The sequence below is a fragment of the Periophthalmus magnuspinnatus genome, chromosome 19, assembly GCF_009829125.3.
Source record: "Periophthalmus magnuspinnatus isolate fPerMag1 chromosome 19, fPerMag1.2.pri, whole genome shotgun sequence".
NCBI lineage: Eukaryota > Metazoa > Chordata > Actinopteri > Gobiiformes > Gobiidae > Periophthalmus > Periophthalmus magnuspinnatus.
The window spans coordinates 11,560,894-11,578,781 of NC_047144.1; the positions used below are offsets into that span (position 1 = coordinate 11,560,894).

General features: G+C 43.1%; 1 protein-coding gene across 1 annotated transcript; it reads right to left on the minus strand.

The window, feature by feature from the left end:
- Positions 1-922: 922 nt before the first annotated feature.
- Positions 923-16,425, minus strand: wnt3 (wingless-type MMTV integration site family, member 3). Its single transcript, XM_033984488.2, has 4 exons — positions 16,126-16,425; positions 7,022-7,263; positions 4,345-4,610; positions 923-2,220 (listed from the first exon to the last, which is right to left on the minus strand). The coding sequence occupies exons 1-4, from the start codon at positions 16,203-16,205 to the stop codon at positions 1,741-1,743; spliced, it is 1,068 nt and encodes a 355-aa protein (XP_033840379.1). The 5' UTR covers positions 16,206-16,425; the 3' UTR covers positions 923-1,740.
- Positions 16,426-17,888: the final 1,463 nt, after the last annotated feature.

Below are 17,888 nucleotides of genomic sequence, written 5' to 3' on the forward strand. Positions count from 1 at the left end.
CTCAAATGTCCCACTGAGAAGAAATCTGCAGCGGAGCAAAGATGTAAACAATTATCAGAACGCACTCTGCCTTATGGCGACCACATGCCGTCACAAGTCCCCCAAGTAGAATACCATTATTTATAGTCTCAGTACAGAGCCAAACTTTTTTATGGGGTGTGAAAAATATGATTAATAATTTACTGTTTTTGTGTTTTCTAGAAAAGGGTCAACAACGGATCAGGGAGTTTTATTGGGTCACCAGCTGCTTGTCTCCATGGCGATGTTACTGCTTGGCCTGTATTGATCGTTCCTCTTTATGGCGTTAAACTCTGTTCGGGATGTATTGTGTGTTTAAAGCCATGCTGTGGAACATTCAAGGCAAAGACATGCGTGGAGATAAGCAGGTGGCAGACCCTCGATTCTAGAAGTTATACATATTATACTACACCTTTTACGATGCATGAAAAACTGTGCCAAGTTTGAGAAGTGATGTGGTGGTGGTCTCCGTATAACAGTATTTTTATTCAATGTTGGCACAGTACTGTAAGGTCCTATATTACACAAAATGGATCCTTGTGAGCTTTAAACCAGGTTATAATGTTGTTTCCTCATCAAAAACATACCTGGAGTTGTGTTTTGTTTCATTCACACATGTTTGAGTAATCATTTATTATTAGTCTGTCTCCATCTCCAAAGTAGTAGTAGTAGTTTTCAAGTTAACAGCTTCCTTTTACCTTTTGTTCAGTAGAGTTGGGCAATTGTGTTTTCTAATCTATGAATGACACAAAACACAACTCCAGGTCTGTTTGTGATGAGGAAACAACATAACACAGATCAGAAAATAGTGTAATATGGGACCAGAAGTAATGTAATTGTCACTACAGTTGGTTTGAGTAAAAATGTCAAACTTCAGCAAGGCAGGTAGAAAAATTACCTGGCTACATGAAAAGTAATGGATGTAGAACGCTGATATCGAACTACCTGGACGTACGTGTAACTGGATAGTGCATACAAATTGATGTTTAGTGGAATGAGCGTGCTTGTTCACACACATGCCCCCTCCTGCAAAAGTCCCAGCCCACAGCTAATATTTCAGAAATGCAGAGCTATAAAATCAGGCGGGAGCATATCTTCAGGCATCCACTGTAGACTGGTGCAGAAGAGAACAACACAAGGTAAAACTTAAGAATCAGTAGTTACACAGACAGCTGGCTACTGTCTATTGAAGTTCAGTAGTTACAAAGTGGAATCTTCCTTGGGTAGGCTATAGTGTGGATTTCATAACAAACGAGCCAACATGTCCAGAGAAATGAGGTGTTAGTTAAAACATGCTTTTTTATACAAAAGCAGAGAGTCTGAAAGTTTTACTGCATTCATCTCACAGGTAAAAAGTGTTGAGTACGTGCCACAAACAATGGCTGGAGGGGAGGAAATAAATTAAGACAAAAGGGGAGAATGGGGTCCTGATGCTGCACGTGACAGTGTCTGGGAGGGGGGTAATGAAGCTGCTTCCTGTAAGAGGGGTGTTGGTCAGATCATGGAGGGTCTTGTAATCTAGTCTGAGTGAAATTACGTGCTGGGCAACATTTCTAGTGCAGGGTTTGTACAAAAATGTTCATCAACAATGTGCCAAAACCCTTTAGGGTGAGTGCCGTGTCGATGCTGTGTTTTTTTTTGGGGGGGGGAAGCAGGGGGAAGTGGAGAGGGGTTAAGTTTTGATGGGCAGCACAGAGAGTCCAACAGTCTGGCAAACCAGGCTTACTTGCACGTGTGTACGTCGTATACGCGCACGCACTCCTGGCAGCTGACGTAGCAGCACCAGTGGAAGATGCAGTGACACTTCTCTTTGCGCTTCTCAGTCCTGGTGTTGTGTCCCCGGCCACAGCAGAGCAGATCACAGCCCTCTATCCCGTGCGAGGACACATTACACACGCGGTCCCTGGTCCCGAACGAGCCCGTCTCCGTGTTGGGCTCGCAGAAGTTGGGTGACCCCTCGTAGTACACAAGGTCACGCTCTGTGGGGTGTTTGAAAAAGGCGTATTTGACTCGCAGCGTCTCTACCCAGCCCCGAGACTCCCTGTGCTTCTCCACGATCATCTCAGAGGCGCTGTCGTACTTGTCCTTCAGGTAGTCCCCCAGAGTGCGGAAGTCCGGCTGCGCCCACCAGCAGGTCTTCACCTCACAGCTCCCGGACAGGCCGTGGCACTTACAGCGGAGGTGCATGTGGTCCAGGATGGTCTGAAAGGTAAATAAACTGCAGTCAGTGAAAGGATATAACCCACTGAGTCACAGATCTATAATAAGATCTCATTATTATAGGCCTACTTCCATGCAATTACTTTATTATGGGCTAATCAAGGCCAGCTGCCCACATGTGCTTGAGTTGGTTAATAAACAAAAAGTCTTCTGTAGGCCTACTTGGTTTTTTTTTTTTTTTATTGTTATTATTATTTCTAAGTTAACACTTGATTCTTGAGCAAATGCGTTTTAAAAGGTTTGTAATCAAGAAAAGATTTTTGGTTGACTGTAGCTGATCCGCTGATGCAAGGAAGGAAAGCCAAGCCTCTCCGAAACCAAGATCTATTGGAATTTTTTGGTCGGAGAAACCTTCAGGAAATTCAGTAACACAGACTAACAAGACCACTAAACACCAGCGGCCCGGGCCAAGAACAACTGTCTGCCACCAGCTCTAACTCAGGCAATGCAGCTGTGAGCCTGAGGTACAAGCTGATGTGAGGTACAGACTGATGTGAGGTACAGACTGATGTGAGGTACAGGCTGATGTGAGGTACAGGCTGATGTGAGGTACAGATCGATGTGAGGTACAGGCTGATGTGAGGTACAGGCTGATGTGAGGTACAGGCTGATGTGAGGTACAGGCTGATGTGAGGTACAGATCGATGTGAGGTACAGGCTGATGTGAGGTACAGACTGATGTGAGGTACAGACTGATGTGAGGTACAGGCCGATGTGAGGTACAGATTGATGTGAGGTACAGACTGATGTGAGGTACAGACTGATGTGAGGTACAGACTGATGTGAGGTACAGACTGATGTGAGGTACAGATTGATGTGAGGTACAGACTGATGTGAGGTACAGACTGATGTGAGGTACAGACTGATGTGAGGTACAGACTGATGTGAGGTACAGATTGATGTGAGGTACAGGCTGATGTGAGGTACAGGCTGATGTGAGGTACAGGCCGATGTGAGGTACAGATTGATGTGAGGTACAGACTGATGTGAGGTACAGACTGATGTGAGGTACAGACTGATGTGAGGTACAGACTGATGTGAGGTACAGATTGATGTGAGGTACAGACTGATGTGAGGTACAGACTGATGTGAGGTACAGACTGATGTGAGGTACAGATTGATGTGAGGTACAGACTGATGTGAGGTACAGGCTGATGTGAGGTACTGGCTCTGCGCTGTGGTGAATTCCCTCTGAAGTCACACATTACCATAAGTGTGCTTACCCCTGGGCACCTTTTGTCTTTTGATTTTGTTGTGCTTAAATTCACTAACTATATTTAACCACAGAAACCCCCAGCCACAGGAGGAAGGCTTTTGTGGCTCCGTGTTAGAGATGGGAAGAGTGACATCACACTTTATGAACAGTAATCTTGTCATGCCAACATCAGCCTTCTCCCATAATGCCCTGGGGCAGCTGGAGCATGAAAGGCCCAGGTGGGAGCTGTGGTGTGACACAACTCTGCTCCTGTGGTCCTGCTCCTGTGTGTCAGATCAAAGGCAGTCTACTCCTGGGCCCTGCTCATGGCCCCCTGCTATCGCACCGGGGCCTGTTTCTCCCAATGGTGTCAGCACCTACTGATGCTTTAAATTGCCACTCACTTCCTGATGTTCCCCTCTCTCCTGTGGCTCTTTGTGAGTGGCAGGGAGTTTTTGGTGGATGTGAAGCATAAAAATAAAGGTGTGGGGCCACAGTGAGACAGTGAGAGCAGCTCATAGGCAATTAAGTAGTCATTCAAATTCAAGTGCACATTTTTCTTGGGAACTAGGTAATGTGTGGACAAGTCAAGTGTGTGTTGTAGGAATGTCAAGATTGTTCAGGTCACAATTGTAAATACAAATGATACAAATAATAATAATGATGATGATTATTAGAGGCTAATGATCGATTCGCTGGATTAGCTAATGAATCTTTGTCTGCTAACAGGTTATTAGAGTGAATACGCACAAATGTCCTGGTTCAAGTTGTGAAATAATCTTTCTTTTCCTTGCAGTTTGAGATGTATTCCAGATGTATGTTGTCCTTCTTTCAAACGCTTTGACACCTTATAAGTCTATACAGTCCCATAGTTTAACCATATTTACAGCTAGTCAAATGCAGATATTTACCGATCGTCCTGCTTCATTATTGTGCCTGTTCATAGCCGATCGAGCGTCCGGCCGGTTCTCCCTGGCATCTGCAAACTCCCTGGACACCAGCACTCCAAACTCGGCATCCTCACTGCAGCCGCCCCATTTCCAGCCCTCGCCCGGAGGTCCTTTGTGATGGGAGTCACAGCCGCACATGGTGGACGTGCCCTCAGCACAGGATCGCGTCACAGCGAATGCAACACCGGCAGAAGCGATGGCGTGGACAAACGCCGACTCTCTTGTGGCTGAGGAAATGTAAGAAGACAAAAAGAAGGAGAGGTATGTCAAAGCTGTGTTCAACATAGAGCAAAGATGACTGCTGCCAACTTCCAGACAAAAGTAGCGATAGGGACCCCTCCAGGCTAGAACCTTTTAACGCAGCAGTTCATCTTTGAAAAGTGCATGTCTCCTCTGGTATTTGCCCCATTAGTATGGCCTGCACCTATAGGAGAAACTGATACTAAGGTATACTTTACAAATGTGTGATTCAGATGACCCATATAAGATATTGAGTGGTGCAGAGCTCATGAAAGGGCCCCACAGTGGTGTGTGCAGTGACATCAGCTCTTTGTGGTGGTGTCAGTAGTCCTGTGCTCAGTGGGATCTCTCTGACCTCCTGTCATCCCTGAGGTGTGCTGCTTTGCATCTGGATAGTGTTTCAGGAATGTCACCAAGACCCGCCCACTGTCCCGCTCCCACCCGAGGGTCTGCGCTGAAACCCAGCCGCGTGTCGGCAAGTTTCTTTCTGAGGACCAGGGATGGAGATATACGCCTCTTTGAAGGCAACAGCTTATTATGTAACCAGACACCATTGTTTCACAATAACAGCACACTTAAGTCTTATCCGCCATTACTCTCTACTGCTCTTAAAAGTACACACACATGTTTAAGAAGCAAAACTACTGTAAAAATGTTTGCCCTTTTAAAGGAATTGTTTAAATATATGGAAAACACATTTCCCCAAACTTTAATTTTTGTGCATTCGCAAACACATAGATCAGACCGCAATATGGCAAAATAGCCAAAGATCATTTGGTAATTTAGAAAAGCAAATGGTTTTCACTTTTCAAACCGCAGACAAACAAGCGATAATATTTTGCCTGTAGCTATAGAAGGTTTTGTACTCACAGGATGTCTGCATGCTAAGTTGTTTTCAACTCTTTAGCTCAGAAGTGTCAGCCAGATGTTACATTATTGCAACAAAGGGGAGTGTGAGTCTGTACTGAGAAGGGAAAAGGTTAAATGATTTATATATATGGCTTAAACTGTTATGTCAACTGTCAGATGTGATTTTTGAAAGACATCATTTTATAATTCTGCACAACAAATGAAAAAGAAGTGGAGACAGGTAGGGAAATCTGAATGACCAAAGGTAAATAACTAATATTTAAGTTGAGTTCTCTCTGAGAGTGGACATCCTGGGTCCCCCTGATAAATCTGGCCAGGCTCTCCACAACAGGCTCCTATGAGCTCTGGGCCCCTGGAGCTCTGGACGATAGCCAAGGCTAGCGCTGCTCCTGCTACCTGCTGGGCCCATCAATCCCCCTTTGTTTCCCTTGTGTCACACTGTATTATCCGCACAAAGGGCCCAGCGACTCGCGCCCCCACAGCCCCTCTCTGCCCGGAGCTGGCATTCCCTAAACTCCCTAACCCCCTCTCCACCAACACCCAGAGCCCAGTCCCATGCACCAGCACCCACGTCAGGGTCCCACCGCAGGAGCTGCACAGCCAAGGTGGCTCTGCCTGGCCTGTGTCACTGCGGCTGCTAACCAGACGCACCATTCATCATTCCTCCTGATTCTCCTCCAGTCTGGTCCTCCTTCATCCCCATCCCAAAATGACACCACGGCTGCTCCTGGAGCCGCCGCGATCCCCTTTCAGCCTGTTTTCATGACAGAGTCAAAAGGGCGTGTGAATGGGGCATCCGTGGGAGCTGGCTGTGTGAGGCGCGCACTGGTCTTCATGCACAGTAGGGGTTGAGCGGAGCCCCCAGCCCTTTTCTGTTGGCTGTAATCTCATTTGGTTTCCCCTCTCCCTTTTATTTGACTCAGGAGTTTGGACTGCTCATGCTGCCCATTTTTTCCATCCCCTCTGACACACAGTATTTTTTCCCAATCAGCTGCCCCACTCAGAACACACAAACATCGATCTTTATAATTAGCAAATGGAAGTCACTTAGCATGACACATGGCTTCTGTTTAGGTGGTGCTCTCTCTGTTGTATTGTCACGTTGTGTTAGTGTGGCACATCCCTTGCAGAATTGGTATTCTGCATGCAACAGTCTGATGGATGCCTCCAGTATATCAGCTGTACTTGTCAGGTTTTGCTGATAGATTTATGGCACTGGCTTGCTTTCATGTTGCAGTGTGTAAACACGGTTGGGAAAACGAAAGAGCAGAAGTCACAGAGTCAAAGACAAATGGGACACTGAAGGTAAAGATGGATTGAAGAGGAATAATATGCCAGAGCCTGTTTTGGGCTCATTCCTCACTGCAGCCGCCAAAGGTGTATATTATTGTAATTGCCCCAGTTAGTCGTTTGTCAGCAGAAGCAAGAGAACAAGCAGTGCTGAGCCCTCAGGTGGAAAGGGCTGTTAGCTGTACACTTTACATTGTGCACAGTGCAGCCTGTGAATCTGATATTTACTTTGTATTACCTTTATCTAGTACTGGACCAAAGATAGCCAGGTTGTCCTTGATGGTGGTGCAGTTCCACCTGCGACCTCTGAACTGGTGCTGGCATTCCTGGATCCCCAGTTTGACCCCTTCTGCGACACTGGGCATGATCTCTATGTAGTTGCGGCAGAAGCGTAACTGTTTGGGCACCAGGCCAGGGATTGAGCCGCACAGGATGGGTTGTGAGCCCAGAGACGAGTACTGCTGTCCAAGAGCGAGGGACCTGTTACACAGAAAGCAGAGCAGCACTGGGGTCAGTCTGTGGTTACAACAAAATAACAATGACATGACATGGATCAGAAAACTGCTTTGTCATCTCAGAGCCCAGTGATTCTTCAAACTTGTACTTGTTTAGTCCCATTCAGGGCACTGGGACTGGTGACATTTCAAAGAGTGATTTCTTTTTCCTGCTCATCTAACATAGTTGTTGGTTTACGATTTGGGAAAAGCCCTGTATATCACTTTAATTATATATAAACACATAGTGGTTTTCTTCTGGAGCTGTTATAAAGATTTGACAGTTGTTGCAGCTGTGAGTACTGATAATGGACAATGCAGCATTATACAGTAATAGCACATGTGATGCTACCTGGCTTTACCAGAAGGCAGAGTCTAAGCAGAGATTATTCAGCTCAGTGAGACAGGCAGGATCAGCACCTCTGCCAGAAACCATTATAGTTTCATTCAGGTAATTAATTTTAATTCCCCCAATGAAGAGCAAAAATATGTTTGCTATACCCGTGTTTTAACAGGTTTTTGTGATGGCAAGCTCAAACAAAACCGTACTTCTGGAAGGAGCCTCTGCATTTGCAGATCCAGTCTACATCTGCTGCCTGAATACTGCCTGTGTCTAAAAGCTAAAAGTTTTTGTCCTGTACTGATGATACATTTTGTGACATGTGGAAGTTCTAATACTGGTTGAGGAGACTCTTACTCTGCCAGGGACCAATCTGGAGCTACTAACTACGAGAACATCACGGGAAAACAGTTGACGTTGATTAGATCAGAGCACCACTAAAGATGACCTCAAGACCCCCGCAGGGCGCAACCCAATCACAGCAGCCACTGCCTCTGACAGATGATTGCAGTGCAAAGCCCTACCCCAAGACAAAAATCAAGCCATTGAAGTCATGTTGGAAAAATCCCCCCTCAGATAGGTTCACAGTTTGTACCTCTCTGCTTTCTCCATGTGGTAACCACCAAGTCCCTGCCCCCTCCTGCCTTCAACCCTCTCTTCTTCCATGCATTGTTTTTTTTTGTTTTTTTTATCCCAGGTGAGCATTGTGAAGACAAGCTTTCAGGTAGAGATTACACACTTGGACAATGACGTAAAGGTTTGTAGTATGAGAAAGTCAGAAGAGCAAGTTTTACATTTCAATCCAATGACCAAGTTTGTCAGTAATTGCACTTATAACATTTTATATTCTCTTCTGACATCCATAAAATACTGCCCCAATAAATTGTAGCCATGTTTACTGTTTAATGTTGTCTTGTCAGTGATTTAGTAGTTAGTTATTTGACAGCGAGCATCAATCTTGATCTCATCATGTCATGTGTTAATTCAAGTCACATTAGCTCATCTGCCAAGGCCAATTCCCCAACATCACTGAGTTCAAACGTTGCTGACTTCATTCTGTCTGCTGACGGAGTGACTAAGGACTTAATTACACTGTCTGTCTGCTTGGTTACTGCCCATTCATTTCTCAGTCACGATATGGACACCAATAGCTCATGTGCTTCCGACTCAGCGGATGTAAGTGACAGATTTCTTGCAACATCACTATAGAAGCAATGTCTCTTACATAAATAATGTGGCCTGCATAAACTTTTAATGTACAGGAACAGATTGGGCCACCCTTTGCATGTAGGTTCTATCGAGGACAGCCTTCCTGCCTCACTGAAATACCAGCTTAAGTATTGACTTAAGGATTTCTTGTGGGATCAGTTTGCTAACCGCATGAGACGTTGTGGTGGCCATAGTATGTTCAGACTAGAGACTGTGGATCTCTCAGCCGTTTGTTTGGTGTGCACAGGATGTGCCTCACTTAGTGCACATGTAAAGATGACAAAAAAAGGCTTGTTCTTTTAATGAGGTACTAATGTGAGTCTTAACCCGACTTTGTTATGAAGCGTATCAGGCAATATCTGCACGCATCTAAACCACTTGGTGCTGTGCCGATCCTGCCTCATTTGCCTCTGTTCTGGGAACCCACCAGCGGCGTGTCTGAACCCAGAGCAGCAGCAGACTCAGAGACCTCCACAGAGGCAGTGCCGGGGGAATCCGCTGCAGGGGATGAGATGAGCAGCGCCACAAACTGCAGGGTTTGGCAGGTGCATGTTTAGGCATGTCTGTGTGGGGCCCCTATTGGCCCTCGGGCTTACAGCATGGTTGTGTAGTTTTCTCTTTACCTAAACCATGCCATGTGTGAAAGTTAGGCCGCTGCAAAACACCAAAATTAAGCAGAAGAAACACATTCTTCTGCACAGTAGATGTGTGACATGTTTGCAGTTAGTGAGACAGTAATGAGTGATACACCACAACATCAGACGCAAACATCATCCCTCAGGTGTTCATATACATGCATGTGTGTACGTGAGCCTCATCCCGTCAGAAACGGGCTGCTGCTGTTGTGAAGTCTATTGCATGGGTCAGTGTGTAGCATATGGCCTCTCTGTGAGACAGCTCCTTGTGTCCACAGGCACAGAACATACCAGGTGACCCTCTGAATCTGTGGAGCAGAATGTAACCTTTGCCCTCACTGCTTTGAGCCTAATAGCTTGTAGAAACAGTGTGAAGGCCATGTCCAGGGTCCACACACAGCTAAAACATGCACCCTTGTTCCCCATTTGCATCAATCAAATCAGTCAGAAATAAGATGATACACAGGCCTACTTAAAGAAGGGACATTACACTTCTGTGGGTTATTAATTGCTAACATAACATTTTTAGATCGCCATGTTACATTTATTGTTTTGAAAATGTTATATTCACTGACAACAATGTATTAAAAATGTTTAATAAGTTTCAGTTTTGTTACCCTCTGTTCTCTGAACTCCAGTCGTCATGCATCACACTGATGAAACTACTGCATATCACATCAGTTTGTGACTTTGCATTGTATTGCTTTTCTATATTTCTGGAAAATTTCTGTGACAGAATCATACTGCGAATAGGGCCGGGACAGATCACAAAATGACTCAAATATGCATGAATGACATATGATACCTCTTCAAAACATGTTTATGATGAGGGAATAATGTTATAATAGCTCCAAAAAGTTGATTTTGCATAATACCCCCCATTTAACAGCCAAAAATCTACTATCTATTAAAATTATTTAACTGTTCTTTAGGGTGATTAATAAACTTAAAGAAGACATTCTATGCTTTTTTTCTTATACTTAGTAAAAAACATACATATTATTATACTTATTGTTCCTGCAAATAGATCTAAAACATTTGGATTTTTTAACCCTACAAGTATCACTACAGAGTCTGGATTTTCTGAATAATTGTTAGTACAGAGGAAGTGGGTGGAGATATGGGGCAGGTGAAAACAAATTTGCAATGAAGAGCTCAAGCTTCAGGTACAGGAGATGTCAGGATTACTCCAACATGCACAAATCAATCTAAATTCTATTTTGAGTAAACTAATGTTGAGGGAATAATATATAGTTGTGTAATATAAATCCTTCTCCACCTCAGCAACAGCAAGTCTCACATTATAGGAAACTTCTAAAATGTTTAAAGTTTATATGCTGTGTTAGCTTATGTGCCTTAGGTGATCAGTTCCAAGTGTGCATTCCCTCTGCTATTTTCAGTATTTTTCTGTAACAATCCATAAGAACATTGTTCAATTTAAACTGCAATGCACCTCTAATTTACCTCTATATGTTGACGCCTCAACCCATATTTTGCTTTGCCTGAGGGGAGCCCAGGTGTAAATCACATAGGAGGCAGAGACATATACAGGAAGTATTTCCATCAAAATCCAATCTAGACATCCCACAAGAGTGTCCACGGAGACATGGAGAAAGTGGGACAGCAAAAGTTGCCAGCTTCGCCCGCGGATGGGACTTTTAAGGAGGGAGGAATGCTAAACTCCTGTCTGCGTTTTGTTGTCTTCAACTTTTCTCTGGCACGCTTTTGATTTGTAGTCCAACAGCTTCTGGCTGATCAGATAAAAAATGACAGGACCAGTGAAAAATGTTCCAACCTGTTCTTTCTTTCTGCTCTTTCTCGTTTGTAACCCCCTCCACACCTCTTTGGAGACTGCAGCAGTGCGTGCCAAGTTGGGACGGTAAGTTCTGCAGTCAGATATAGGAAGATGCACAGTGGGAACTGAACATTGTGTAAACTTGTGAACCTGCCTGTCACTGAGTGCTTTGCCTTGAGTTGTGTTGTAGTCAGACAGAAAGTCTGTCTTCAGACCCAGCACACTCTGCTGCTGCTGCAGCTTGTCTAAATGACTTTAAAGAATGAAACGCTGCATATTTTCCTGCCACTGCTTATTAGGCGCTGCATGTTGCCTCAGCTTCCATATTGTGTCATCTCTACAGAAATATATTTCACATGTAACTGTATGTAATAACATAAGTATAGAATCTCCTATGCAAGAAAGTAACCCCAAAACATGCTTTTAACATAATTACATTTAGCACTTGGGTGTGAAGCTACAATTTTGCATGTACATCTAGTTGACAGCCACAGACATTTCTCTTCCAAGCAGGTAATAACTCTAATCTCTGTTATAAAATCCCATCTTAGAAAAACAAATGTTATGCATAGTTTAGCCTCGCCCTTTTAACTTAATAATGATGTTAATGTTGGCAGGTAACTCTAGAGGTTTTTGTACTTTCCTTGTTACTGGCCCTTGTTTTAAAACTTTATGTATTATCATTTTGCGACTGGTGGTTGACCCACATTTAGCCTGTGTAAATGACCTCACGTGTCAGAGAAACCTGCTGCTAAAAACTAACCTCTGTAACAAGATGCGCTAATGAAGAGCTAAAATGTTGTGTTTTTGTTTCCCCACGTGTCCTAAGGACCTCTTTGCTGCTGGTCGTTTTTGGTTTTCTCTTTGAGGAACTGTTCTGGCCTGTGTTTTAGTGCCGCTAATAGCCGTGCGCTGGGAGACGTTGTCATTTCCTACAAGAGTGCATTGGATGTCCTTTGATGGTAGAAGAAGATTAGCACTCAACTTCACTGCTTTGAAATACCATTCTGCTTTGAACAACTCACTGAGCGTGGTTTTAAAACATGTGTCACAGTGCAAACTTGTTCATAATGGAATGTTTGTTGGATTCACTTTTGGTTTGCTGAATTAAAGTGGCTGTATATGATTTTTTTTTTTTTTTCATGTAATAAAGTAAAATATGTTTGCCCCAGGAAGTAATGCTGGTGCACTGTTAGCACACTAGCTGATGTTGGCATGATTGTGACAGGAAAACACACTCTGTCTCTGAAAATTGTGAAAAGTGCTCATAAACCCATTGCAGTAATTACAATGCTGTTAGGAATCTGTCAGGAAAATGAGGAATATGTTCAGATCGTTAGTTTAAATTTCAGACTGTAAAAATAAGGTGCAGCGTCTTTAACTTTTGCTTCGTACTGCATCTCAATATCACCCATTTTCAATTGTGGTAAACCTCCAGAGTGTAAAAGATAATGTCATTATTGGAAAAAACTAAAAACTGTGTAGAATTTGATGGCGTTATAATTTCAGATGGACTGCAGAAGCCTATGTAACTCTATGGAAGAGTCAAGTTTTTTGAAATAAACCTCCAAACTTATGATCTATGAATGTTGAACTTCATGAACGTTTTTTTTAGGGATTGGCTCCACAAAGTTGCCATAGTATTCTTTTCAACTGACAGCAATCATGTCTTTGTGGTTTAATAATGGCACAAGTTTTGGAGCCGTTATGAAAAAAAAAATGATTTCACTTTTGCGTATTTATGTTGATGGAGAAGACATTGAACTTTGACAGTTTTAGTTTCATGTGGATAAGTAATTACAGAGATATTAACCCTAAACCGAGACATCCAATCTGCAATATGAGAAGAAAAGACAAGACAAATTCCATCATAGCTTTTTGAACTATCCTCCAGCTCTTTTTGAAATTATATGCATCCAAAAATCCTGCCACGTGAACACCACCTATTTGGCTAAGGGTTTACTTAACATCTTAATATGAGAGATTTTCAGCGACTTTCTTTTAGGGGTTAGGTCTAAATTGCCTTTGACCCTGGCTCCATAGATGTGTTCCTCCATTCATATACCCAGCATTTCTTAAGAATGGCATTCCTCTGGACTTTTTTACCTTTTGCCCACTGCAGAGAAGAATGAACGAACATCCTTGATCTTTTTCACACAGAGCGGCTGCACATGAGGGGTTTTCTCATGCTAAGAATCATTTAGGTGATCCCTTTGCCAATAGCGGCCTGCGTTTGGGGTTGAATATTGGATTGGAGCTGTGGAGGGAGGGGTGTCACTGTGAGATAATGACATTCCTGAGACCCAGAGATCGACTTAAAACCCATTTTAAGCTGCCCCGTGTTTAATTGGTAATATCTGTCCTGGGCAGATTTGGTGCTTTCTTTTATGGGAGTTTGATGGGACACTTAGTGAATAGTGACACAGCTAACTCATGAGCTGCACTAACTAAATAACAGAATTAAACACATAAGTAGTGAGTTAGTATGTGTGAGTCATAGAAGCTACAGTTCAAATGAAAGTTTACTACAAAAGAATAACAAAAACATCCCCACTTGCGCAAAGAAAAAAGCACCCATGAGCAATATTAAATCCCTAAAATTATTGTTCCAACTACCATTTTATTGCGTAATTATGTTGATGGGCCTATTAAATCATACAGTTTGTTGTCTATGAGTTGAATTACTGCTAGTACGACACTTCTACTACTACTAGTTAACACTACTACTACTGCAATTAAACTTTGACTTATTGTTCATGTTATGTGATCTTTTACATTGAAATAACATTTGTAATTGCTTGAGCTTACACATTTTAAGTAGATGAATTTAAAATACAAACATTTGCTTAGAGAGAAGCTTTTAAAAGGCAGCATTTCATTTTTTCACTATTTGCATGATTGTATACAGTAGTTACTTTAACGTGTACATTAAAACAAATCTATATTTGAATAGAACTGCCATAATTGATTTGATTGAAACATTATATAGTGCAGGTTGACAAGTCCATAGCCTCACATCTCTATATCAAGACAGCAGGGACCAGAGTGTTTGCATGTCTTCACAATCTCCATCAAAGTCTGTTCACTTGTAATCTAAGTGTCTAAGTGGCTTCTTTTCTAGAACATTAGCGATGACTTATCTGAAACACATTTTCACCACTACTGTTTCTCCGCATTCTCGCATTTAAACAGGCAATATAGTTTATTGTCTGACTTTTTGACTCACACCTCATTAGCTGCTCTGCCTTTCTACTACACTTCATCTGGGTCTATGCATATGTGCATATCAGGCGAGTTATTTATGCTCTGTTTTGTTTTCAACACCCTGTCTTGTAACTGTGAGGCTGCCAGGCATGAAGCAGTCAAAACCTCTTTTCCCTCCAACCCATCCCACCTTGGCTGGAGAATTTATGGCCGAGTCATCGCCCCTGAGAAAATAAGCTGAGCGAGAGGAGCCTGCCCTGACTGAAACTCGGCACCCTTCTCCCTTAACACAGCTCTGACTTCTGTTTCTATGGACACTGACGGAGCCGTTTGATACCCGCTCCTCTGCTGCTTCTTCGCCACCCGCAGCTACGGGTTGGCGTTTCATCTCCCCAGCCTCCGAGGAACTCCTAACACTCCAGAATGCGTTACCCAAATCAAAGCTAGCGCGCATTGTTTAAGTCAGAACATTATACCAGTGTCATGTTAGCCGCTTGAACTGAACAGCTGCAGGTAATTCTCAGGGACCGAATCTCACTTTCTTTGTGATTGCGTCTGATGCGTCTTGCTGTAGCCAGGGGTGTAAAGTCTTTGCCATTAACACTTGAGCCCTGTGGCCTGGCTGTTTGGCAGATGCTGCTCTGTAAACGAAACCAGAAGATGCTGGCGGTTTGGACCGCACCACAGTGGGACCGCATGCTATTGGGCTACCAAAAGTGCAGTAGCGCTGACAAGTATTGTGTTTGGAGCCAGAAGAGCTTTGTCACACACCCACACAAATATCTACTAAATAAGAGCTTTATGTTTCAAAAACATAAGCAGGAGATATGTGGTCAGCTGGACGTAGTGGGATCTGTAATGAATTAAACCGCTAACTGTCACTTTCTTTTGCCAAAAACAAAGACTAAACACTAGCGGCACCCAAACATTGTCGCTTAACCAATTCAAAGAGGGGGTTGTGTTGTGCTACCGCTAAGCAAAGCATTGGGGAAAATATTAATATACAAGCATTTAATATTATATGTTTTGGTAATATTTTTTGTTACAAAATTCTTTAAATGTCACACATTCAACTGTATGAAGTGATTCAGAATAAAATGAGCAATTTATATTTATACCAATGTGTAAGGCCCAGCGGCCTCAGTGTACACGCCGGAGCAGGCAAAACAAAAGCAGCACTTCAGGCAGTGCTGATAACTGGATCTATTTCAAAACATAATTTTAATCTCAATACATTTTGTAGGTGTAGGTTTGTGTGAACAAAATCTGTTGTCATAATGTTTAGGTGATGTGCTGTAATCAAAGTCCAACCTAACCTGTTTGTTAACGTTTGTCAAGTTTGGCAGGATTCTTGACACTTTTTAATTCTTTAAAGTGATTTGCTGCTACAATAGCATTACACTTGCATGAAGTTTTCCTAAGATAAACTTTGTATCCCAAAATATTGTAATATGATAAATGGACCTGCATGTGGAGTGAGGGAAAGAACGGCCAGCCTTTTCCGTTACACCAGTATTTGAGGTTAAGATTCTTTGGACCGGGTCGGAGAACATTTTTCCACGCGGTACTGAAAATGCTCACTCTGCCCTCTCAGAAATGATCTTTTGACCAAAAAGTGTTTTGTGGCTGTAGTTTGTGATGCTGGATGTCAGGAATTGTACTCACCACCAGATGGGATAGCCTCCAAGCACCCGTGAGCAGGACAACCACACACACATCAAATATCCAATCAGGTTCAAATCCATGAGGCAAGCCTTCGTACCAGTGTGTCAAAGCTGATGGATCAATTCATAGAACTTCCAGAAGGTCAGTCAAGTCAAAAACAGTTTCCAGGAAGCTTGATTGTTGAATGTTGGGAAAAATTCAAATATTATTGACAGAAATGTCCTGTGTCGCCTCTTCTCGGGCCAGAAAAGTGTGTGTGCCTCCTTAGTAGTTAACAGAATAAATGCACACGCTCCTACCCGTCCTCTCCTTCCCTCCCTCTCTGTGAGGTTCTTCCCTAAGGTAGATATCTTTTTCTCTCTCTCTCCCTACTTTTTTCTCCCTCAGGATGCCTCATCCACAGGCCCAATATTAAAGGAGGGGAGAGGGGGGTGAGCGACAGGGCGGGCTGCTGGTGGGCTGTGAGGTTTGGAGATGTCAGCTGGCAAGCCAATCACAGAAGATGGCCTTAGGTTATGAAAAAAATTATTATTCGTTCCCATCTGTCAATCAAGCGCCACCCCCTGGTAACGTGAAAGAGAGCGTTACCAAAGAGAGTTGAGAGAGAAAAAGGTGAGTCAACTTTATCCACAATCAGTAACAGTTAAACCCTTTTTTATTACAGGATTTAGTGGGCAGCTCTAGCTAATTGATCTGGATATTATTGGCGCATTAGCATCTATAAACATCTAACTTCTTATTTAAAGAGATATATATACAGTGAATTTTCCAAATACTTGTCCGCCCAACCCAACAGGATAGCACATAAAAGAGGACACAATAAAGCCATAAAGCGTGGTGGTGGCTGGGCCAGGCATGCAGGGCTTGTGTGCTGCAGCAGCCCAAAGGCGACACATTTTACATCAATACTATTGTCATTCTGATGGGCTGTGGGAGAGCAGCCGCGGGACAGGGGGAGGAGGACAGGGAGAGTGAGTGAAGGAGGGTGGGACACTTGTGATGGACTTGGAATTAGCCTGAAGTAACAAGACTTTTGATTCACCTAAAAGGAAACTGATCAGGCTGAATGCAAACAAGATACCTGTCCCAGATCAAACACTATGCGTTTCTTGTGGAGATAGTGATCTTGTTTAGAGTCTTGTCTCAAAGGATTATCAGCTGATCCTAACAGAAAAATAAAAGCTACACAATGTTACGCTAAGGTCAACACAGATATTTGTCAAAAACAGGTGCAGTATGTTTTTCTTTTAATTTTTAAGTAGTGTCAGCTTGTGCCCCATTTATAAATGGTCTTGAAGTTAGGCTGTTTAACAATCTCTATGAATATTTTTCTGACATTTTTCTGACGTGCTAAGTGTAACAAGTTAAATCTCTGGGACAGTGAGCTGCCTCGTACTGCCTGATGGCCAAGGCAACTAATGAGTAAAATGTGAGCATTATAAATGTAGTGGAATCATACATGATGTATTGTTTACATATTCAGACGTTGTGGTGGTGGCTGCATTCTGGAGGGATTGTTGGCTCCTCCAGAACTTAGTGTGCGGCTGTTATCAATAACAAAAATACTATTTCTTGAAACTAGTTTGAAATTCACACATGATTTTATTGTATTGAAGTCCATAGTTTAACTGTTAGTTGGCTCAGAATGACCCAGTACATCTTAACTTTAGTACCTGAACAGCACATCTGCCGCCCCCTTCTGTTGTCCTTCCCTTAGTGTCTCCACAGAAGAGCCCAGTGAGGGAGTGGGCTGGGAGGTCTCT

Excerpts from the sequence above, each read along its gene's own strand:
- wnt3 (XM_033984488.2), bottom strand. The coding sequence starts at position 16,205 with ATGGATTTGAACCTGATTGGATATTTGATGTGTGTGTGGTTGTCCTGC. Across the intron at positions 7,264-16,125 it reads GGAGGCTATCCCATCTGGTG|GTCCCTCGCTCTTGGACAGC; the intron begins GTGAGTACAATT and ends TCTGTGTAACAG. Across the intron at positions 2,221-4,344 it reads ATAATGAAGCAGGACGATCG|ACCATCCTGGACCACATGCA; the intron begins GTAAATATCTGC and ends TTTACCTTTCAG.